Source organism: Puma concolor, chromosome E2 (assembly GCF_028749965.1).
Source record: "Puma concolor isolate L17-30 chromosome E2, mPumCon1.1.hap2, whole genome shotgun sequence".
Taxonomy (NCBI): Eukaryota; Metazoa; Chordata; class Mammalia; order Carnivora; family Felidae; genus Puma; species Puma concolor.
The window spans coordinates 11231848-11255863 of NC_141681.1; the positions used below are offsets into that span (position 1 = coordinate 11231848).

The 24016-nt window shown below is 40.6% G+C and overlaps 1 protein-coding gene and 1 long non-coding RNA gene across 2 annotated transcripts; one reads left to right on the plus strand and one right to left on the minus strand.

Moving 5' to 3' along the window:
* Positions 1-1035: 1035 nt before the first annotated feature.
* On the plus strand, positions 1036-19903 carry LOC147573367 (uncharacterized). The gene is made up of 3 exons (XR_015244683.1): positions 1036-1236; positions 15641-15724; positions 19360-19903. It is a non-coding gene; the product is annotated as an uncharacterized LOC147573367 (long non-coding RNA).
* An 821-nt stretch (positions 19904-20724) lies between these two features.
* Positions 20725-22609, minus strand: LOC112857574 (metalloproteinase inhibitor 1-like). The gene is made up of 5 exons (XM_025920915.2): positions 22492-22609; positions 22235-22308; positions 21973-22087; positions 21592-21713; positions 20725-21310 (listed from the first exon to the last, which is right to left on the minus strand). The coding sequence occupies exons 1-5, from the start codon at positions 22604-22606 to the stop codon at positions 21098-21100; spliced, it is 639 nt and encodes a 212-aa protein (XP_025776700.1). The 5' UTR covers positions 22607-22609; the 3' UTR covers positions 20725-21097.
* Between the last annotated feature and the right edge of the window lie 1407 nt (positions 22610-24016).

Below are 24016 nucleotides of genomic sequence, written 5' to 3' on the forward strand. Positions count from 1 at the left end.
AGGAAAAGCTGAAGATCTGGCTACAGATTAATGTGTATCCAGCATTTATGAAGGTATGCTGATTGCTTTCTGACCTGTAATTGCCCACTCATTAAGTCTTTGACTCGATAGGGACATTTCCTTGCTTGACGTGTGCTCTCCTGTGACTCTTGCATACAGGATCTCCAATGCTCAAGGACACATAAGACTTTTTGGAGGGTCGACAAACTGTAGTGCAGACCAGATGAACTGGTTGAGGTCTTGAAGCCATGGGTAAGAGGAAGCCAGATTCTCTGTTCATTCCCTGAGGAAGCATGGACCGGCTTTGGTAATGTCTTGGGCATGGCCAATCTTGTAGTTTGGGATGAGAGCCATAAGCATTGACCACTGACTTGTGTGTGACCTTCCAGTGAGGGCCTGACAGGTCTTGAACATTCTTAGGATGGGGGTGAGGCCATTAATGTTGCATACGATTGGCTCAGTCTAGGACCTGGGAGTTATGCTGCGTCTCTATAATGATTCTTCTAGGGTTGTATTTACTTTTCTGAGAACCAGGAAAGGTTCTTTACTTTTTAAGATTCATACAACTAAGTTGGGCACACCCAGATATTCCAGAACACTCTCCCCAACTCAGTGTCCTTACATTTAACCAAATCAGCAAAATTCCTTTTGCTATGTAAGGTACCACATTCACAAGTTCTTCACAAGTACATCTTTGGGGGAGCCATTATTCTGCCTACCTTCTATGAATTGAATCATGCCCTCCATAATTCATATGTTGAAGCCCTAACCCCTAATGTGATGCTATTTGGATATAGGGCCATTGGGCCATTAGAAGGTTGTGAGAGGGGGTCCTCATGATGGGATTAATGGCCTTATGAGAAGAGACCTGAGAAGTTACTTTCTTTTTCTTTCTACCACCTGAGGATATGGCAAGAAGGCAGTGGTCTGCACACCAGGAAGTGGATTCTCACCAGATACCAAGGCTGTGGCCACTTTGATTTTGGACTTTCCAGCCTGCAGAACTGTGAGAAATAGACTGGGTCTGTTGTTTAAGTGCCCCAGTCTATGATATTTTATTATAGCAGCTTGAATTGACCCAAACACTCCCATAGTCCTCAATCCCATGCCACACTCCTATCTTTTTACAGGTGATCAAGGCTACTGAAGGGGTATTTGAGTTCATTTATCTGACTTCTAAGGACAACAGTGTTTACATTCAGAAGTGGACACCTCGGAAGAAATTCTTCATCTAGGGTGAGTTGATCACTCTCCAGACTCCTACCCCTTACCCTTGGCATGTGTTCCTCCAAAGCAGACCATTCATCTTCCCAGGCTAAGAGGTCACCCTCTCTGCACATTATTCTTCATGAGGCACCCAGGACACTGCACTCCCAGGACTGGTAAACCATGCCCCATTCTATACCTGCCCCAGGGTCCCCTGAGCCTCTGGAATAGACTATTTGTGGACCACAGTGTGTTCTTTTCTGTGGATACCTGCATGCACTTAGGTCACCCTCAGGCTCTGACTTCTTTTCCCATGAGTGCTTCTGAATCATAAGAAATTAAAACTGAAGGCAAGCCACATGAATTACTAGGAAGAAGATTTTTAGTTGGAAGCTCTAACAAGGCAAACCACAGATCTACAAAAGAGGAGGCAGCTATGTTATTTATTTATTTATTTATTTATTTATTTATTTATTTATTAAAGTTTATTTTTACTTATTTTGAGAGAGAGAGATGGAGAGCAAGTGGGCGAGGGGCAGAGAAAGAAGGAGACAGAATCCCAAGCAAGCTCCGTGCTATCAGCACAGAGGGCTCGAACTCACAAACCGTGAGATCATGACCTGAGCTGAAATCAGGAGTCGGATGCTTAACCGACTGAGCCACCGGATGCCCTGCAACTATGCTATTTTAGACTATATTGGGAATATTTTGACTATTATTTGACATGGTTCCTTTTAAAATCTTCCCTTTTAGTAAGTGGCCCACCCATTTGGTTTGGGAACACACACTCTGGCCTACTGCCATGGGCTGTAGTTCAGCTATGAACTTAGCTTTCAAAGCCTTTGCAATGTGATTCTGACTTCTTTCACTTGTGTGCTACCCAGAGGCCGATTGTGAAACCTGTTTGGTATTCTATACAGTAGTCGATTTCTCAAACATTTTGCTGTGTTGGCTCTGGTTATTTTCATACATGCATCTCTTAGGAGTTTGCCAGGACATCATATGCAAATTTAGTGAATCCCTTTCTCTGGCTCCATCGTTTCCATAAACAGTGCTTATACTCTCTAGCTGGAATAGGGTAAAGTGCCATCTTGTTATTGAGGGGAAGTAACAAGGGTGTAGGGATGGAACGCCAAGCTCTAGGAAACAAGATGACAACAGTCACACACACACCGAGGGGGAAACAGACTTTTTGTCCAGGCAAGTCACTAAGCAAACAAATAAAAATCCAGCCACCACAACCACTCACAAGGTGGGAACAGAATCCAAAGTTGGTACAATGTACTATCTAAATTGCCGATTTTTCAGTAATACATGCAATGAAATAGGAAAGTATGCCTTTTACACAGGAAAAAAAATCTGTCAGCAGGCATACTGAGGGGGCTGAGATGTTGGACTGAGCAGAAAAGGACTTCAAAACAGGTATTATAAATATGTGATTAAAATGAAAAGAAAGCATAGGTAAAGATAATTACATGACTCATAAAATAGATAATATGAATACACGAGTTGAGGTTATGAATACAAACCAATGAGACTATCAGGAGTTTTAAAAGTATAATAACTCATACGGATAAGAGAGTTTCCATGACAGGTTTCAGCTAGAAGTAGGAGGAATCTATAAAACTGAAGACAGATCAATTAAGAGTATCCAGTTGATGGACAGAAAAATAAAAGAATGAAGTACAATGAACAAATCTTAAGCTACCCTTGGGGAGCCATTAAATATATTGCATTAAACACATAACGTTAGTTCTAGAAAGAGAACAAAGAAATAGGCAGAAAAATTTAATGGCTGAAAGCTCCTCAGATTTGAGGAAATGTATTCATGTGTGCACTTAAGAAGGTCAACAAATCCATAACAGCTTAGACACAAACATATCTGCCCCTGGAATCTGTGGACTAGATGCACCTAGTCTAGGTCACTGTTCTACAGCGTCTCCCCTTTGGCAGTCTCAGCTGAGACGCACCACAAAGTTTCGGCAGGGCCTTCAAGCTCCTGGGAGGATGTACAGTCAACTGTAGTTCATTTTCATCTTTTGGGGCATAACCATGAGTAAAATACAGGCTAATGATGGGTTCACGGGGCAACTGGAATAATTCTTCTTAGTTTCCTTTACATTGGTCGCTAACTCCACCTGCCCGTGGGCTCCTTTGTTTTATTTTGTTTATTCTTTTAGAGACTTTTGATTCTATTTGTTTATTAATTTTTTTTAATTTTAGAGAGATAGAGAGGAGAGGGAGAGAATCTGAAGCAGGCTTCACGCTTAGCATGGAGCCCGATGTGGGGCTGGATCCCAAGACCCTGGGATCATGACCTGAGCGGAAATCAAGAGTCAGATGCTCAACCGAGTGAGCCATCCAGCCGCCCCTACAATTTTGTTTTTTAAAGTATGAATTTTTAAATAAACTTTTAGGGGTACCTGGATGGTTCAGTTGGTGGAGAATATGCCTCTTGATCTTGGGGTTGTAAGTTTGAGCTCTGCGTTGGGTGTGGAGATTACTTAAAAATAAAATCTTTTGAAAAAATAAATAAATGAACTTTTAACTTGGAATAATTTTAGACTTACAGAAAAGCTGGAAGTTAAGTATGGAGGGTTCCTGTATACCTTTCATTCAGTTTCTTCAGGGTTAACATCTTACATAACCTTGGTGCACCTGTCAAAACAATGAAATTAACATTGGTACAATACTATGAGCTAACCTAACTTTATTCCCATGTACACAGTCTTGCCACCCATAGCCTTTTTCACTTCCCTGATCAGATCCAGGAGTCTCTATTTGCCTTCTTTAGCTTTTTACAATATGTGACAGTTTTCACTCTTTCCTAGTTTTTCATGATCTTGATAATTTTGAAGAATACAAGTCAGGTATTTTGTAAGATGTCTCTCACTGTTGGTTTGTATGATGTTTTCTCTTGGTTAGATTTGGATTATAGGTTTTTTAGATGAATATATCACAGAAATGGATTGCCCTCTCATTGCATCATATCAAGTGATACCACTACGAGTTATCCCTGGTTATATTCACCTTGATCCCCTGGTTAAGAAGGTGTTTCCAGGTTTCTCCACTCTAAAGTCACTACTTTTACCTTTTCGTATGTTATTTGGAAGTGAGTGAGTCACTGAATCCAGCCTGCACCCAAAGAGGAGGGAAGTGAAGTTTTGCAGGGGTTTCCACAATTTGCCCCTTTTCTTCACTGATTTCTTTATTCAATATTTTATTTACCACCATCTGGTAAAAGATACTTACTTTATTCTTTTGGGGTGTAAGCCTATACGACCAACATATATTTTGGGCAAATTGCCCCAGCTTTAGCCATTGTGATGTCCTTCAGATCTAGTGTACAACATGATGAACTTTGGTTAATAATACTGTATTGTATACTTGAAATTTGCTGAAAGAGTAGATATTAGGTGTTCTCACCACACACACACTCACACACACATGCACACAAAGTCACTAAGTGACAGATTTGTTAATTTAGCTTGACTCTGGTCATCATTTCACAATGTATACCATATATCAAATTATTACATTATATACCTTAAATATACATAGTGTTAAAATCAATTGTACCTTAATGAAGCTAGAAAAAAAAATCTTTGATTTATGGCATGAGATGATGTCCCAGGGCCACTGTGCATTTTCATTTCTTCAGCTCTGGAATCAACTGTTTCTCTAAGGTCATGCACTCTTATCACATCCTACCAAATTCTTTCCTAACACAAAGCCTTGCGAGTGCTTCCCATGAAGTCAATAACAGAGAAAGTCATAATATATCCTAGCCAGGGACATATTGAGCCTGCTAGCAAAACAGGGGCAATATTTCAATAGAATAGTGGAATCTAGCTGTCATGTACTCGCAAGAGCCTGGAGGTGGACATGGGACAAGAATCTGTGATTGGTGGCCAAATGGTATTGAAGATTAAATTTGGAGACAGGACTTAACATCACCATGTTGTACACTGGATTCTGTGAACTTATTCATCTCACTTAAAGTTTGTACCCTTCAGCCAACCTCCTTTCTTTTCCACCCCTCACCCCCACCAGTAACCATGCCCTGGAAGGATGTACAGTTTTTAAATAAGTAAATAAAAGTTACAGATATACCAAAAGGACACGGGAGTCAATCTGAAGGACATCACAATGGCTAAAGCTGGGGCCATTTGCCCAAATGGCAGGAACTGAATTAGATGGTGGGAACATGTTTCTAGGATGGTTTCTAGAAGTGGGGAATGATGAAAGCCCTTGGTGGAGAACAGCCAGAATTGCTATGGCAGACAGCAGAAGTAGGCACATTCGAGGGGGTAAACTGTGTAAGACCAGGTAGTTTTCTGGCACCTGAGGGGTGTTAGCAGGCCTGGTAGTGTTTTGAGCCACTCTTACTACTTTTCGGACCTACTCCCTTGTGCTGACTTCCAAGTTAGATGAAACAGAGACGAACAACCTCCATCAGTCCTTCAGATAAACCACCAGACAGGTTTGAGCGCACACACACACACACACACACACACACACACTAATTTGCCACTAAGGTCTATTCTGTTCCTTCCTGATTCAGGGAGCAGGGTGCCTCTTGGAAATGCAGGTTGCTATTGCTTTAAAACCACCTTATAGGGGCGCCTGGGTGGCGTAGTCGGTTAAGCGTCCGACTTCAGCCAGGTCACGATCTCGCGGTCCGTGAGTTCCAGCCCCGCGTCAGGCTCTGGGCTGATGGCTCAGAGCCTGGAGCCTGCTTCCGATTCTGTGTTTCCCTCTCTCTCTGCCCCTCCCCCGTTCATGCTCTGTCTCTCTCTGTCCCAAAAATAAAAATAAAAAAAAAACGTTGAAAAAAAAAAAATAAAACCACCTTATAGCTGGGAATGGGGGGAATAAAGGCAAATAAAATCACCACAGAACTTTTCTACTCTGTTGAAGTCTTATTGTTTTCTTGATTCAGCATTTGCTTGGCTGCCGTCAGTTGTTGATTGTTTCGCAGAGTTCTGATAAAGTTGGTTCTGACATTTTCTGCTTGTTTTTTGATGTGTCTCGGGGGGAGATGAGAGCTTGCAGCTGCCTCCTCTGCCATTCTGATGACATTACTCCTCTAGATATTGGTTTTTAAATACCATACTCTGATTTTAAAAATATGGGCTTTGCAAACGGGTACAGAAGTCAACCTGAAATTGCTCCCCATAGGCAAAGCTAGAACAATTTGAGCAAATACATAAATAATATGAGGACTGGATTATAACCCCCAAAACAAAATAAATCTCCATGAGTCCATAATAATGTCAAATAACTAACTAAATAAATAGATGGGGGTGGTAAAGGGGAGCAGATCTCCCTTACAGAGCAATTTGAATTAATTCCAATTACTCTCCCTGCCTTGGAATGTGGGCTGGACTTAGTGACTCACTTCCAAATGAAAAGGTATGGAAGGGGAACATAAAAAGTGGCTTTACAGTGGACAGACCTGGTAAGTCGCCACTTCAACCAAGTGATAAAGGTTAACATCGCCAGTATCATGTGTATATAATGTACCCCTGATACAATTAGATGAGAAGGGCGATTCTTCTTTGTGGTAATTTTCTCCACAAAAACCATAATTTCAGTCTAATAATAAGAATACAGGAGACCAAAAAAAATTGGGGGACATTGTACAAAATAGGTGAGCAACACTCTTTTAAGTTTTCTAAGTTAACGGAAAACAAAGAAGGATCAAGAAACTGTCACAGATCAGAGACTGAGGAGATACAGTGACTGAGGGCTGTGATATTCTGGATTAGATTCTTGTATGGAAAAACCACATTTGTGGAGAAACTGATGGAATCTGAATAGAGTCTGCCATTGAGTTAATAGCATTGTGTCCGTGTTGATTTTTTAGTTCTGACCGGCGTCCCCTGGTGATGTAAGATGTTCTCATTAGGGCAAGAACTAGGTGAAGGGTATGAAAAAAAATTCTACGTACCATCTTAGAACCTTGTATGCAAATCTAAATTTATTCTATGATAAAAAATCGAATAGAACAAAAAATAGAGGATACACTTTTGTGGAAGGACTCTGAACAAGTTTGGAGATGACAAATTATGCTAAAAGGAGAAATTCAATCAATTCTCCAAAACACTGATTTTTCAGACCTCGCTTATTCTGTAAATTCTCTACAATTCTACCCTGGGTCTGCATCTTCCAGTGTCTTCATCTTACAGTGTTTATGGTATTTGGTTTTATTTTGGGAAACATGTTTTATTTTAAAGTAATCAGATTGATTAATAATGGCCTCCACATTTTGTGCCTTCTGTATCTTGGAGTCCTAAAGATAGTCTCCTTTGTGTTATCATAAAAGTTTAAAACTTTTGTGTTACGGGAACTAGAATATTCTCCCTTTCCTCACCTAACGATTCTTGGTTGAGCAAATTACGTAGGGAAGTTTCAGGATATGTCAGCTGGACTTTGACCCCAGGCTTCTCTGGATCTATTTCTTTTTTGTATGCTTTGTTTTACTTTGGATGGAATGAGGCGTCTGATGTTAGAGAACCCCAGACACAATGGGTCTTTCCTTTCATTCAAGTTAATTTTGTGTCTTTTGAGAATGTTTACAGTTCACATATACTTTAGAACTTCTAATTTGTTGATAGTTTTTAACCGTTTGGAAAATTACGTGCACATTTTATTGCTAAACCACACTGAAGGTAAATCACAGAAATCAGTATGTTTCACCCCTGAATACATGCATCTCCTAAGAACTAGGATATTTTACACAGCCAAGAAACTCACACGGGCTAGATAAACTTACCTAATATATATTAAATTTTGAAACATTTCTTAATCATTCAACTAACATAAGTTTCCACATTCTTGGGCCTCTAGAGCCCACATCATAGACACCTCTGTCTAAACATCATTTATCCTACAGACTGTGTACCATAGACAAAATAGATTCCACATCTCAGATATTTCAATATCCTATTCTAGACATTATTTCTAGAGACTCCATTGCTAAGTCCAGAAAAAAAAAAATCCATTTCTGGTACCATTTCAATCACTCAGCTCTCAGCCACATTCACTTACTCCACGGACATTTGCTACTGAACCCACAGACACTAATCACTGACCCCATACAAGTCCATCAGTGTCTCCATATACCACCATAATGAATCTCCAAAGTCCCATCACCTATTTCACAAACTAAATTCTACAACCCACTGTTCCAGTGAGATTTGTGGGCAAGTCCCCAGGTGGGGCAAGAAAGAAGAGAGGCACCAAAGACCCCATCTTTGCTCACATAAAGATTGTTGTCCTTCTCAAAAATGACCAGCAGATGGCAGAAAAATACATGTTTTGGATATGTAGACTCCTGCTCCAAACATTACGGAGCTTTGAGATAGGGGTTTTTTTTGTGTGTTTGTTTTCTCTTTTTGTTTGTTTTTGTTTTTGTGTTTGTGTTTGAGACCAGCTAATCTGCCTGGTGAATAATGAGAATTAAAGATCATTGTGATATCAGAAAATTCTCCATCAAAACATTTTCTTCTCAGCCCATTGCAGCCCACCAGTGTCACTGATAACACTCCAGTGTCACCGATCCCAATCTGTACCTATCTGAAGATTCTTGTGGTTCATGTCACCCTTCTCTTCATTAAAACCCATTAGGAGGCAATAACTACATTGAGAACTATTTATGAAAGTCTTGAATGTAGTATTTCATGTTTCCTACTAGAGTTTTCGGCATTGCCATAGAGATTATTTGTTAATCCCAAGTGATGAATCTGTAATGGCCAGAGTGGTGTATATAACATATTTGGATGAAACTAAGAGTTCATCTGCCTCTTAAATTAGGTTGGTGGAGGCTGCCCTATACTTTTTGTAATAATAATAAGAGCCGATGTTTGTTCAGCACTTACTATGTGCTAGGCACTGTACCAACCACTTTACATAGTAGGCAGATTGAATCTTCACATTAACCCCACAAAGCGATGACTATTAAACATTTTTTACAAAGTATACAGATGCCCAGAGAATTCAAGTAATGTGTTTCAAGGCCCTACAGTTAGAAAAATGCTCGGGACCGCATCTTTGCATCTGTTCACACCATATGCAATGAATACTATGGTGGTAGCATTGTTGGGGCTTTATGGATTCAAAAGAAGTTCTTGTTCTCTTGCCCCTGCAACCCATGTGTTGGAATCTTCTCATTACAGGATCTGGGAACCAGTTTTATTTGTGTTACCCTGGGTAAGTATGACCATTAATTAGCTCTTCAGGGGGCATTGTGACAATATCTAGGCTGATGTGAGCAGAATATTTTAAACCAGGACTGTCCCACTGGCTCCAGGTTACACGACTCCCTTTAGGGCAGTGGAATGTTTAAATTACACATCCCAGCTGTTGGCAGGGATCAGTTCAAGTCTGTCTTCTTTTCCTTCAGGCAAAACATCACTCCATTCTTCAACTTGCTGTGTTTCTCTGGTGGTATAGCTTGACGCTCAAGAGCTCTGAGCAGCAGCTCTGCATCAGCACCCCAGGGCTGTTGTGAGACATGTGGTGTGCAGTGTCACAGTCCTGTGCCTAGAAAGCAGTTTCCCTACTCATTGTCCCATCTCCTACAACTCGCTACAGTAGTTGGGATTCTGGGTTGAAAGTAAGAGAAACCAACTCTAAGGCACTCATTTAAAAGGGAGTTAAGGGGGGCGCCTGGGTGGCTCAGTCGGTTAAGCGTCCGACTTCAGCTCAGGTCATGATCTCGTGCTCCATGAGTTTGAGCCCCGTGTCGGGCTCTGTGCTGACAGCTCAGAGCCTGGAGCCTGTTTCAGATTCTGTGTCTCCCTCTCTCTCTGACCCTCCCCCCATTCATGCTCTGTCTCAAAAATAAATAAACGTTAAAAAAATTAAAAAAAATAAATAAAAGGGAGTTAAGAAAGGGTTGCTCATCTTTCTCTATCAGGAACTTCTCCCTCACCCACATGGCTCTTTTGGTCATGACCATCTTTCCCTGGACACAGAGTAGAAGGCTTGGGTCAACCCAGTCCAATCAGAGTACCCCAGCTCAGACCACACTTATTGGGGAATGAAGGGTACATGGCCCAGTGAGAGTTCTTGGATTTTTATGCCCGAGAAGAGAAAAAGCTGGTTATTTTCTGTGGGGTTTCTGAGTTGGCAGTTGAGAACCTGTCTGAGGAAGGATGCCAGAAGAGTCTAGCAGATTCATGAGGTGGAGAGACGGACTAAAAGTCCTACAGGTATTGAGTCCTAGCATCAAGCTAGGCCTGAAGCCAGGGGCAGTTCTTTATTTCCTAATTAGGAGAGCTCATAGATCTCCCTCTTATGCTGAAGTGACTTTGAGCTAGTTTTCTGTCACTTATAACCTAATGTACTGGTTTGTATGCCTCAACCCACAACAGGCTCTGTGGGTTCCTTCAGGCCCTATTTAATCATTTCCTTAATGGATGATTATTTTATTTGTAAGATCTTTATTTTTTTAAGTTTATTTATTTTGAGAGAGAGAGGGTGCAAGTAGGGGAAGGGAAGAGAGAGAGAGAGAGAGAGAGAGAGAGAGAGAATCCTAAGCAGCCTCCGTGCTGTCAGTGAACTGTGAGATCGTGACCTGAGCCAAACCCAAGAGTTGGAGGCTTAAGCAACTGAGCCACCTGTAAAGATCTTTAAAGGAGAGCATCTCACTAATCAGCAACAGAGCCCTAGAATGTCACCATTCATCATCCTTCAAACTAGCCTCAATATCTGGTGCTGGCTTTAGCATCATTTGGTGTCGCATTATAAATGAATTCATAGGTTTAGGGATATTATCTTGTTATTGTCTGTTTTCTCTTGGGCGAAAAATTTAAGGTCAAAATCATTAAGTAATTTTTGTAAAGGCAAATTGCTGAGCTTGAGGAGAAAATCCACTAAAACTTTTCAACTTTAATATTAGGCATTCCTAAAACCTAAATATGGAACCAAGGGATAATTACGTTTGCACAAAAATTTGGCATCAAGAGCACGAGTTAAATCACACACAGATCACTTAAATTAGCACAAATGCTCTATCCTCATCATTTGTTTGCCAGCTCACTTCCCTGACAAGCAATGATGGTCTCAACCAAATACTGTAGAGACTCCTAAACTCCCCTCAGCTTGCAAAGCCAAAAACTGAATTCAGAGTATGTGAGAGAGAGATGTTGTAAACATGCTTATAACAAGATCTGGAAATTACTAAGTATGCTATTTTTCAACATATATGTGCTAAGCATCATGAAGGCCAGGATACCTCCATCTTCTGTCATTAACAATATGAATTGGTTATCTCCAAGGGAAGTATTCAATTTGAGTCACATTTTCAGGAAACATCTCGAAAGACTGGAAGGTAAGAGCTTATATGCCAGTAGTCACATTTTGAAATTGTCTGCATTGTGTTAGTGGGTCCTAGATAGATGAGAAAGTCCAACAGAAAAAGAGGACAAAACTGAATGGTCAGCATTTCATTTTGTTGCATTATTTTAAAGTTAGTGGTTATACAAAACCAAGAGCACACTGTATACACAGTATGTTAGCCAACTTGACAACAAATTATATTAAAAAATAAATAAAAAAATAAAGTTAGTGGTTATAGATTCAGTCATACAAATTTAGTATAACAGAGGTTTACAAAGGAATTGTAATTTAAATACAATGCATTATGTGACATATCTAAGTAAATTGCACTTTGAAAAGAGAAAAGGTGTTTTTTAAAATGTACTCAGAGGTGGAGTATGTTTTTCATTGTATATGATATTGCTATAAATGATATCTGCTGATATTAGCCTTGATCACTTGGTTAAGATGGCTTCTTCAGTGTTTTTCTACTAGAAAATCACTATTTTCTCCTTTCCGTATTCTATTCTCTGGGACATGGTAAGTCCTCTCCATACTTCAGAAAAAGGAAATGAATTTCCCACCTCCTAGAAGGCACATATCTACACATGCTATTTGAATTTTTTTTTAACTTTTATTTATTTTTGGGAGACACAGAGAGACAGAGCATGAGCAGGGGAGGGGCAGAGAGAGAGGGAGACACAGAATCTGAAGCAGGCTCCAGGCTCTGAGCTGTCAGCACAGAGACTGACATGGGGCTCGAACCCATGAACTGTGAGATCATGACCTGAGCTGAAGATGGACGCTTAACTGACTGAGCCACCAGGCTCCCTTGCAATTCTTCTGTAAGGAAGACTTGTCCCTTCTCCTCATTTATTTAATATTTTGTTTTTATTGGCACAGAATGATGGATATTTATTTTATTCTTTGAGTTATAATTTAATATTATGTATTTGTTAGGAAAATTGTCCCGTATTTTAATTGTTTCAGTTGTTACACATTTTGCTTGGAAAATTGTTCCAGCCATGGCTATTGGGAGTTTTTTCATATTGATTCATGTGTCTTTTTAATATACATGGGATCATCTTGTGTTTTAACTGCCCTTGCCCTGTATACAGCCCTTTTCCAAAAGAGTTCTGATTTCTTTTATTAGATAATGGTGTTTAGAAACCAAGATCTGGGCACTAGGTGTGCTCATTGTTATCAGGGTGTCAATGCCTCTAGGTCTGTTTAGGAGACAGAGCCAGTAAACAAACAAACAAACTAATTTAATAAATAATACAAACACATATTTATATATGCATATTTATTTATATATACATACATATGCTAATCTTTGTATATAAGCATATCTATTTGTGCATCTGGGCATCTGAATATATATTAAAGGGGCGCCTGGGTGGCGCAGTCGGTTAAGCGTCCGACTTCAGCCAGGTCACGATCTTGCGGTCCGTGAGTTCGAGCCCCGCGTCAGGCTCTGGGCTGATGGCTCAGAGCCTGGAGCCTGTTTCAGATTCTGTGTCTCCCTCTCTCTCTGCCCCTCCCCCATTCATGCTCTGTCTCTCTCTGTCCCAAAAAAATAAATAAAATAAACGTTGAAAAAAAAAAAATTTGAATATATATTAAAATAAACATGAATTCGTACTGCACTCATATATCTCTGACCACAGATACAATGTGGTCTTTCTCCCCCTTGCTTATGCAGGGGTATTGGATGAGTTCATGGGTGGTATTGAGAGGCCCTGATAGGGCCTAGGAACAAGCAATTGATCCTTGACCCATTTGGCACCTTCTCCTGATGCAAAAGCCTGGGCATGTGGCTAAAATCAGGGTGGGGTGCCCAAGTGGCTCAGTGGGTTAAGTGTCCGACTTCAACCTAGGTCATGATCTCACTGTTCCCAAGTTCAAGCCCTGTGTTGGGCTCTGTGCGGACAGCTTAGAGCCTGGAGCCTGTTTCAGATTTTGTGTCTCCTCCTCTCTCTCTGCCCCTCCCCCACTCACGCTCTGTCTCTCTCTCTCTCTCAAAAGTAAACATTAAAATAAATAAATGGCACCTGGGTGGCTTGGTTGGTTAAGTGTCCGACTTTGGCTCAGGTCATGATCTCACGGTCCATGAGTTCGAGCCCCGTGTCGGGCTCTGTGCTGACAGCTCAGAGCCTGGAGCCTGTTTCAGATTCTGTGTCTCCCTCTGTCTCTGCTCCTCCCCTGTTCATGCTCTGTCTCTCTCTGTCTCAAAAATAAACAAACGTTAAAAAAAATTAAAAAATAAATAAATAAATATCAGGGCTCATGGCCTAAAAAAGATTAAATGTTATATATTAGAGGCATGGCAATAGGCCCCTGATTGGCAAGTAAGGTCCAGCCAAGTGTCTGCCTGAACTTGGGAATTTGCAGAGAATGGAGAGTGGTCATTGTAAGGTGAGGATGTAGGGACATGGCTATGTACAAGAAAATTCATGGCCGACTTTGAAGGACATTGGGGGAAAGTGACTATAGGGACTAATCTCTGAGCAATTTTGTGACATCTTACAGAGTTCTTTCATATTCCAGGACCTTTCCAGGGCCAAAGAAGTAGTCACAAGAAAATATTGGTTTCCTTTTAGGAAATGAGGATGATTTCAGTACATTGTTAATTTGCATTATCATAACATTAAAACCATGATTAATACTACACTGGTGAATCTTGTTGTTCCTTTTTAATCTATATGAAACTAGGATAGTTGTGATGTGCCATTGATATCATTTTTTGCTTTAACAATATGACTGAAATTAATACTGCGATTAGGAATGAAGAGATAGTTCAAAACTAGGAGAATAAATTCATATTTTTATGAGTATGGTGAGGCTTGAAAGAGGTAGATCCTTGGGGTGCCTGGGTGGCTCAGTTAGTTGAGTGTGCAATTTTGGCTGAGGTCATGATCTCATGGTTGGTGGGTTTGAGCCCCACACTGGGCTTTGCGCTGACAGTGTGGAGCCTGCTTCAGATTCTCTGTCTCCCTCTCTCTCTCTGCTCTTCCCCCAATCACACTCTCTCTTGAAAATAAATAAACATTAAAAAAAAGGGTTAGATAATTATTTATTAAAGTAGTGTTCATTATTGCTAGTGTGAGTAATAATAACTACTAACCATGAAATATACAATACAAGTCCAATTGATTGAGTGCTTACTTGGTATCAGGTAATACTTCAAGTACATTTCATGTTTTTAACATTTAATCTTGGCAGTGGTCCTGTATGAAAAGTTCTGTAATTATTTACATTTAACAGTTGAGGGTTCTAAGGAGTGAGCTGTTGAACGAGCTGTCCTGAGGTCCTACAGCCAGAAATTAATGCAATTTGGATTTTAACCCAAGTACTTTGAGTCTAGGTGCTATTAAGTTAAAATTTGTCTCTCATGATGATTAAAGGAATACTTACCACAAACCACTAATATTATTTATCCACATTCTGTAATATTATCATGTTATATCAGTAAAGACAGAAGAACTGTATGAAAGTCTTTTCCTAAATCCTTCATTGGTATCCAGGCTCCTACCTGGCTCCCAACTTCCTGGTGGTCTCTGTATCCTCCTGGCTATCATGACCATGCCTGGGCAAGTCTACTCTTGTATGCTATTATACCACTGGATTGTTTACTTAGAAGTTGGTGAGTCTGTAAAGAATGCAGAGTCCCTGCCTATGGTATTTCACCATTTAGTTGTAAGGGGTAAGAATTCTCCCTGCTGTGGTGGTTGAGTGGGGGATAGGGCATGTGGGTGCCATGGGGCTACATATTTTGTCTTTCTGAGACTTGGCTGGAGACACATGAATACATAACCATGAGAGGGTCCATGTATACTCTTTTCCAACCTCTCAATCAAGATGGCTTTATTCTAGGGACTCACCATTTCAATAGGAAAATGCAACTCTATGAAATCACATTACCAGGTTCACCCTACCAGCTCCTCTCCATACACATCTCCCTATGATAACAGAGGATTCTCCATCCTGCTGTGAGAGAATGTGCAGTATGTGGGGGTCAGACAGGTCCTGGTCAAATACCAACACTGCAGCCTCCCATCCCACACATATTCCTGAGTCTGCATCATTTTTCCTCTTTCCTCCACAGATGATCAAGTCTCCTGAGGAGAAATTTCAATATACCTACACATCTGATGACAAAAAGTACCATGGTGAAAAAATACATTCATGAGTGAGTATTTTCTAGCAAAAAAATACTCCATTTAGAATGAGCTCATATACCCCAGCACTTTGTTTTCTCTGACTGCCAACATGAACCCTCAATTTTGGCCAACAGACCAGAAACACAGTCATTGTCTCTCCTTAATAATTTAGGACATTGTGCTCCCAGGACTGCCCATCCAGGGCTCATCTGCTTCCTTGCCCAGGGTATCCTGAAGCCCCAGGGCTGGATTCACTCAAACTACAGAGGGAACACAGTGTGCTGACACTCCAAGTTTGACTTCTTTCTTCATGAGTGGCTTTGAGTAACAATAAATTAAAATTGAATAGATGTAGCATGCAATATGGGAATGGACAACTAGGAGCAGAAAGAAAGCATCTTGGTGTCTACAAGGCAGAAGCTAATTCTACCATGAGTGATCCACCAAATGTTCTTTCAGCCCAGGAGCTATTGCTTTCTCTCTCCTGCTGTACCTTGCTCCGTCTCCCTCTTCATTTTTTTTTTTTTTTTGTTGTTCTCCTTCTATCTTCATTGCCTTTACTTATTCCTTGTTTTCTTTCTGTTTTTGCCCATTCTTTATATTTGGTGTACCTCTTTGTCTTCTCTTTTCCCTATCATCACTACCTGCACCAAACCTTTTTCTTTACTCACAAAATTTGACCCCCTGATGGACAAAGACAGACCCAGAGTTGTTAATAGATGGGCTGGCTTGGTGTGTTGAAACAAGGTGAAAATGGATGGCTACCATATGATATGCTAACACAAGGGTGACTTTCAAACAAAGAGATGAGGGAAAAATTCTCCCAATTCAGAGAGGACAAGGAAGTGCTCCTGGTCATATTGTTTCTGTGGAAAGAGAAGTGACCTGAAGTTAAAAAATACCTGCATTAGTTTTCTAGGACTACCATAGTGAAGTAACACAGACTGGGTGGTTTAAACAACATAAATTTATTTTCTCACAACTATAGAGGCTAGAAGTTCAAGACCAAGCTGTGAGTAGTGTTGGTTTCTTTTGGGGCTTGTCTCCCTGGCTTGTACATGGCTGTCTTTTCCTGTGTCTTCACATGGTCCTTCCTCTGTGTGTGTCTGTGTCCTAATCTCTTTTTATAAGGATGCCAGTCATATTGGATTAGTGACCCAATGACCCCTAGTGACCTCCTTTTATTTAATTATGCCTTTAATGACCCTCTCTCTAACTACAGTAACGGTCTGAGGTACTGGGGGTTAGGACATCAACATATAAATTTTGGGAGCACAATTCAGCCTATAATAATAAATGGACACATGGGCAGTGGCAAATGAATGTTCCAGTCCATTTCCATCAGCAGCTAATTACAGATGGTGTCACATGGAGGGGAGGCTCCACCTAGCCAACCCATGGAATCACAAGAAGTAATAAAATGATGGCTACCGATGTGATCAAATTTATAATGGAAATGGACACACAATGCAACTTGCACATTTCAATCACACAGTCTATAGAATTTCTGTGAATAAATACACTAGGTAACAATATCTTAATCAAGAGACAGAAAAACAGCATAAATACTCCAAGTCTCTCATACATGTTTGGAGCTAATCATTCCCTTAGGCCAGACAAACATTGACCTATTTTCTATAAATGTAATTTTGGATGTTCTAGAATTTAACATAAATAGACTAGTTCAGTGCAATATCTTTTATAAATGGTTTCTTCCTCTCAGGACAATGCTTATAAAATGCATCCACGTTGTCATCTATACTGGTAGTTCGTTCCTTTTCTTGGTGGTTACTATTACATTGTATGAATAAACCAAAATTTGTTTATTCATTCAATTACTGATGGCAAATGTTTATTTCCCAGGATTTTTTGTCATTATGAATAAAGCTATTATATACATTCATTACAAGTCTCCTTATTTTTAAAGAAGTTCTCTGTTTTCATTATTTGTATAAATAATACGTTTGTAATCTGTTGATCCTATGATAATTGTATCATTAACTTCATAAGAAAATGTTGAATGTTTTCCAAGTTGGTTGCAATATTTTATAATCCCAAGAACAAACTGGAAGAATTCCAGTTACTTCAAATCCCTGTCAACACTTGGTATTGTCATTCTTTTAAATTTTAGCCATTGTAGTGAATATGAAGTTGTATCTTATAGAGGCTTTATTTGTGTTTTTCCAATAATATTTTTAGGGACTATTGGCCATTCCTGTATCATGTTGTTTTTAATATTTTTTTAATGTTTATTTGTTTTTGAGAAAGAAAGAGAGAGAGAGCATACTTATGGGCAGGAGAGTGTCAAAAAGAGGGAGACAGAGAATCCAAAGCAGGCTCTGTGCAGTGAGCACAGAGCCTGATGCAGGGCTCAAACCCACCAACTGTGAGATCATGACCTGAGCCAAAATCAAGAGTTGGCCACTTAACTCACTGAGCATCCCATGTATCATGTTTCATGAAGTGTCCATTCAGACATTTTGCTCATTTTTATTGTTATTTTTCCTTTTGAGTAGCAAGAGGTTTTTTTTTCTTTTAATATATTCTGGATATAGCATGTTTGTCAGATATATGTGTTTTGCATTTAACTCCCCTCTCTGGGGCTCATTCTCTTATTTTTGGAATTGCAGCTTTTGAAGAATGAAAGTTTTAAATTTTAATGAGGCACAATTTATCAGTTTGTCTTTTATACTTTCTGGTTTTTGTGCCCTATGTAAGAAACTATTCCCTATGCAACTGATAAATTTCATTTCATTTAGTCTCTCAGCAGATAAAGCTTCCTAGGAAATATATGTCACCTACATATACACAAATATTTATAAACATTTGTGTGTGTGTGTGTGTGTGTGTGTGTGTGTGCACATGTGTGTGTGGCCTGATAGGCACAGAAAACCTTCCTGTTCCCATTTGGTTCCCTAAGTCTGTGCCATTTTTTCCACAGTCTTCTTTTTCTAGAATTCTCTTCTGATTCCAAGGTCACTGGTTGAACTCCAGGGAGAGCGAGATCGCAGACAATTGGTGCATGGATTTGGCAGCCTCTTCTGTGCCTATTAACCATAACCATGTCTACTTACATTCTTGACCTTCTGCCAGGAGATCTATGTTTCTCTGAGAGTTTTAAATGGGAAGACCTGCTCACTGGAAGGTTGAAATTGGGGGTCGGGATCAATTAGGTTGGGATTGTAGATGTAGAAATATCAGGCGGTGTCTTTATTCCGGGCAATGCATGTAAGTTCACCCAGATTTCTGAGTCTGCACCATGTCCCCTAGGGCCTCCTTTCCCAGAATGGACCCAGGTGTGTTTGGGACCCTTTGGGGCCTTAGGGTAGAAACTGTGTGCATGTGAGTTTGAATGAGTGGATTTATGTTAAAAACTACATAAACCTGGTACTATATTGGTAAATTTACTTTACAGGGGTATATGTTGAAACTACTTTACATATATACTAGGTTCGAACAAATAATAAAATAAAAGTCAAGTTTCCTATTGTCAGAAAAAAAAGGTACAAATAATCAATAGGTGAGAGCTATAATGAGCACTATATTATTCTGTAGTTGGCATTAGTATGAAACTCAGGTTTATTTTAATATATATTGAGAGAAAGGGCCATAGTTATAACCATGTGGATATACTTAAATTCATATGCATACATATATTTCCTAGTTCTGTCTACTGAGAAGGCCTGGAAGCAGTGACACCCCAGTAGCAATGACGAACCCGTGTCCAGATACGATTTTCTAAATTCCATTGTTCAACTAAAAACCAATGGGACATGGCGAAGAGTATAAAAAGGAAAAACGGTGCCTTTGCAGTGGAGAAACTTGGCGGACCCCAGCCTAACCAAGTGATCATTGTTAACACCATCAGTGATGTAATATCAAGGCTAGGTACTTGTGATACAGTGCAATGAGAGTATTTCCTCTTTGTGCTATTCTTGAAAATTGACAGCCCCAGTCTGATCATGAAAATACATCAGACACATCCAAATTGAGGGAGTCTCCAGAACACCAGTACACTGTAAAACTGCCAGGTCACTGAAAATGAAGTTCCATTAAGAAGTTGTCACAGACCAGGGGTGCCTGGGTGGCTCAGTCATTTAAGCGTCCGACTCTTATTTCGGCTCGGGATGTGATCTCATGGTTCATGAGTTTGAGCCCCCATCTGTCAGAGCAGAGCCTGCTTGGGATTCTCTCTCTCTCTCTCTCTCTCTCTCGCTCTCTCTCAAAAACAAATAAATAAACTTCAAGAAATTAAAAAAAAAACTTGTCACAGACCAGACTAATTTCTGCAGTATCCTGGATTAGATTCTGGCACAAAAAAGAGGGAAAAGTGGTAGAAATCTGAATAAAGTGTCATTTAGTTAATAGTATTGTACTCATGTTAATGTCTTAGCTTTAACAAATATACCAGTGTTGCATAAGATGTTACCATTAGAGCAAACTAGGTAAAGAATATGTATGAATTCTTTGTACTATCTTGGTACCTTCCTCTGTAAATCCAAAATGATCCCAAAATTTAAAATAATTAACAAAATAAAATTAGATTAATAAAATACATAATTAAATAATAACACAGAGAAGACACTCTTTTTGGAAGGACTCTGGGAAATTTTTAAGTTCATAAATTATGTTCAAAGGGAAACTTGAACCAATTCCCCAAAGCACTCTTCAGATCTAATTTTTATCATAAAGTTGTAAATCCTTTCCAATTCCAATCTATGTCTGTATCTTATATTTTTATAGTGTTTATGGTACTTTGGTTTATTTGGGGAAAGATATTTTATTTTAGAGTAGTGGAATTTATCAACATTTTCCTTCATATATTTTGGAACTTTTGTGATTTGAAGTCCTAAAATATTGCCTTTTGTGTTCTTATAAAAGTTTAAAAGTCTTTTATTTTCAGAATTTTAATATGACAAGGAACAATGTTTATATTTGCAAGTGAGTCTTCATTCTGTGGGAACAAGGAATATCCTTTCTCCTGTGATTTGTGGTTCTGCAAATCATCTGGGGAAGGTTAAGAGTGTGTCAGGTGGAGTTTGACCTTGGTCAAATTGGATCTGGATCTGTCCCTTTGTTTGGACCCAGGGCTCTTGCTTTGAGAGGATGAGGAAATGTCAGGAATTGTGGAATAAGAAGGATTAGAGTCTGGCATGAGGTTGCTGAATGAAGAAGAAATAAAAGATAATTGATGAACAGAGAAGATAAAGGGAATTTGTCATCAGGGTGGTTTATCAACTTGGGATTTGTTTTTGTAAGTTTTATTGATGCATACACTACTTACAGAAAGTAAACAAAACTTAAGTGTACACTTCAGTGGAGGTGTACAAAACTAACTCAGTTCTGTTAACAGCAGCCAGACCAGGAGACAGAATATTAAACTCTATTATATGATTCCGGGCCTAGCGAACAGAGGTCGCTGGAGCTGAGGTTTGGTACGGATAGTTCATCTGGATGCGGGTCCATTCACAGTACCCATTCATGGAGGGCACACACATGGAGAACAAGGAATGGTTTCCTTCCCATACCTTGTAGTTACAGTCTTTTTGTTTCCACACACACTCTCCAAAGTCAGGTTGAGGGCAGGAATGCCAGCAGTGGAGGCAGGGCTGAACCTAGGGGTGGAGGGAGATACAGAACTGCCCACTTCCTGTTCATACACTCCATCCTGGACCGACAAGGGCAACAAGGGTCTGTCAACAAGGAGAGGCTAAAGGGAGCAGTGAGGAGGGAAAGGACAGAAAGGAAACAGTGGGAAGAGGTCAGGGAATGGAAGGAAGGTGAAAGAGCAAGGGTCATCCAGAGGGAGACAGCAGGGAGGAAGATCTGGGAACAAGGACATGGGACAAGAGCAGTGCCTGGGCTGCAGAGAAAAATCACCAGGGTGTCTACTCACTTGACATTTGCATACTGTTCTGTATGCTGCCTCAAAACCTAGCCTCTGCTCTCTGGTGAGCCAGTACCAGAAATAGACCAGATGGCATCTTGTGAAGCGCAACGTGCCCCCCCTCAGATAGCCTGCAGTGATGGGGGAGCATGGCCTGAGTTAGTATACCATGTATGCATATCCCCTGGGAAGTCAGACCAGAGGGTCTAGAACCCCTGAGGCTGGTACAGAGTCAGCCATGAATGAGGGTCCAGCATTGCCCCAGGAAGAGTCTGTCAGATCATGATAATGGGGCCCTTGGTCCTTGGTGGGGTTAGTTGCAGAAGTCAGGTGGCCCTTTTAGGAGGAGGTAGCAAGGTTGAGGGGCTGTATGTGGACAGGGATGCTCACCTGCGATAAGTGATAGTGATTGTTGAGTGGTCCTCAGCCTATAACTACAGTCTTTCCAACTGATGGGTGAGTAGATCTCGTGGATTGTTGGGATGCCTCTGGGAGCCTTGAGTACCTGCAATGGGAGGGAAAGAGTGACTAGGACCTTAGGTTTACATAGAAGTTGCTAGGCTCCAGAAACCATCCAAATCTCTCAGCAAGAGCAGATAGTCTTGCTTATTTTGAGAAAAGGAGGTAAGAAGAAAGGAGGTACTAAGTTTACCTTAATGACATTGACTCTGAAACCTTGTTTTGTCACGGTGTTGTTTCCTGGTCCTTGTATATCAGCTAATATGACTGGGAGGAGGAAGAAATGGGTCAGGGGCCCACAGCTTCATTGCTCTAGGATTCCCACATCCAAAGTCTCATGAAGGCATTGATCAGATCACCCACCTCTGAGCTCCCCCACCTCTGCATTTCTACACCCTATGGTGAGAGCTCCTTGGTGGAGACTTCTCTAAGGTGTCCCCTTAGACTCACCGACATCTGACGTGCAGTAATATGTCTGAGGGTGCTGAATTTTACAATCACAAGCATTGCAAGGTGTTGACAGGGCCAGGAGCAAAGGAAAGATTACCAGGAATGAAGGATCCATGATTGGGCCCTAGGGAACACAGGGCATAAATTAGAGCATAAACTTCTAGCCCAGCTCCTCCATCCACCTCTAGACAGAAACTGGGATAACTTCGGATGACTGTTTATGTCCCTGAATGTTTAAGGGCCTGAGAAAGATTGGATCTAGCTCCTGGATGCATGAAGTCTATGTTCTACGTCTAAAATGCCTTACCTCTGTCAGTCTGAGCCAAGGTGTCCCGTGGCTTCTGCAGAACACCTAGCACCAGGAAGGATAAATAGCTCCCTGCATTTCCTTTTCGCCCTAGAGCATATCCACTGGGGAGGTACAATTTGATAAGTGGGTGTATTAGCTGGAATCATTTTTCTCTCATCTGCATTTCCTTTCATCCTTCAGGCATATCAACCAGGCAGGTACTGTGTGATTACTGCACACACTGTCACTTGGAATCTCTCTGTATGGTTATTCAAAGAGCCACCAAATTGATCCATTCCTGGTCAGTATTTTGGGCTGAGCTGTGTCCCTCTGAAATTCCCATGTTGAAGTCATAACCCCCAGTCCCTCAGAATGTGACTGTATTTACAGATAGGGTTTTAAAGAGGGAGTTAAGGTAAAATGAGGTCATTAGGGTGGACGCTAATCTGATATGACTGGTACTTTTATGAGAGGACGTTAGGACACAGACACACATAGAAGGAATGCCATGTGAACATAAAAAAAAGAAGGTGGCAATCTATAAATTAAGGACATACTCTCAGAATAAGACAACCTTGCTGAACCTTGATCTTGGACTTCTAGGCTCCAGAACTGTGAGGAAATAAGTTCCTGTTGTTTAAGCCACTCAGTCTATGGTGCTTTCTTATGGCAGCCCTAGAAAACCAACAGACATCTTTGTTTTATTTTTAAATATATTTAGGACCATGGGGTGCTTGGGTGGCTCGGTTGGTTAAGCATTCGACTTTGGCTCAGGTCATGATCTCATGGTTTGTGGGTTCAAGCCCTGCGTTGGGCTCTGTGCTGACAGCTCAGAGCCTGGAGCCTGCTTCGGATTCTGTGTCTCCCTCTCTCTCTGCCCCTCCCCTGCTCACACTCTGTCTCTCTCTCTCTCTCTCTCTCTCTCTCTCAAAAATGAATAAACGTGTAAAAAAAAAAAAAAGAAATGTATTTAGGACCTTTATACAATTTAAATTTGCATTAGGATTTTAAGAAAACAAAGTCACCTGCAATACCAAATCTACCAAACAAAACTTATTCACTCATTCAATTTCGACTCCTTTCCCGCAGCTCTCTTCTCTGCTACTTGCCCTACACCCTCCCCCCCACCATGATTCAATTTACTATGTTGTGGTGTATCCTCCTGTTGCTCCTTTAATGGAAATACCTATAGGCACAGACACAAGGGGTGCCTGGTGGGCTCAGTCAGCGAGGGCT

Bases quoted from the DNA above. Each gene is read 5' to 3' on its own strand.
- LOC112857574 (XM_025920915.2), bottom strand. From the start codon at position 22,606: ATGGATCCTTCATTCCTGGTAATCTTTCCTTTGCTCCTGGCCCTGTCA. The intron at 22,088-22,234 runs GTAAACTTAGTA...CTCCCATTGCAG, and splicing joins TCAGAGTCAATGTCATTAAG to GTACTCAAGGCTCCCAGAGG. The intron at 21,714-21,972 runs GTGAGCATCCCT...CCATCACTGCAG, and splicing joins ATCACTATCACTTATCGCAG to GCTATCTGAGGGGGGGCACG.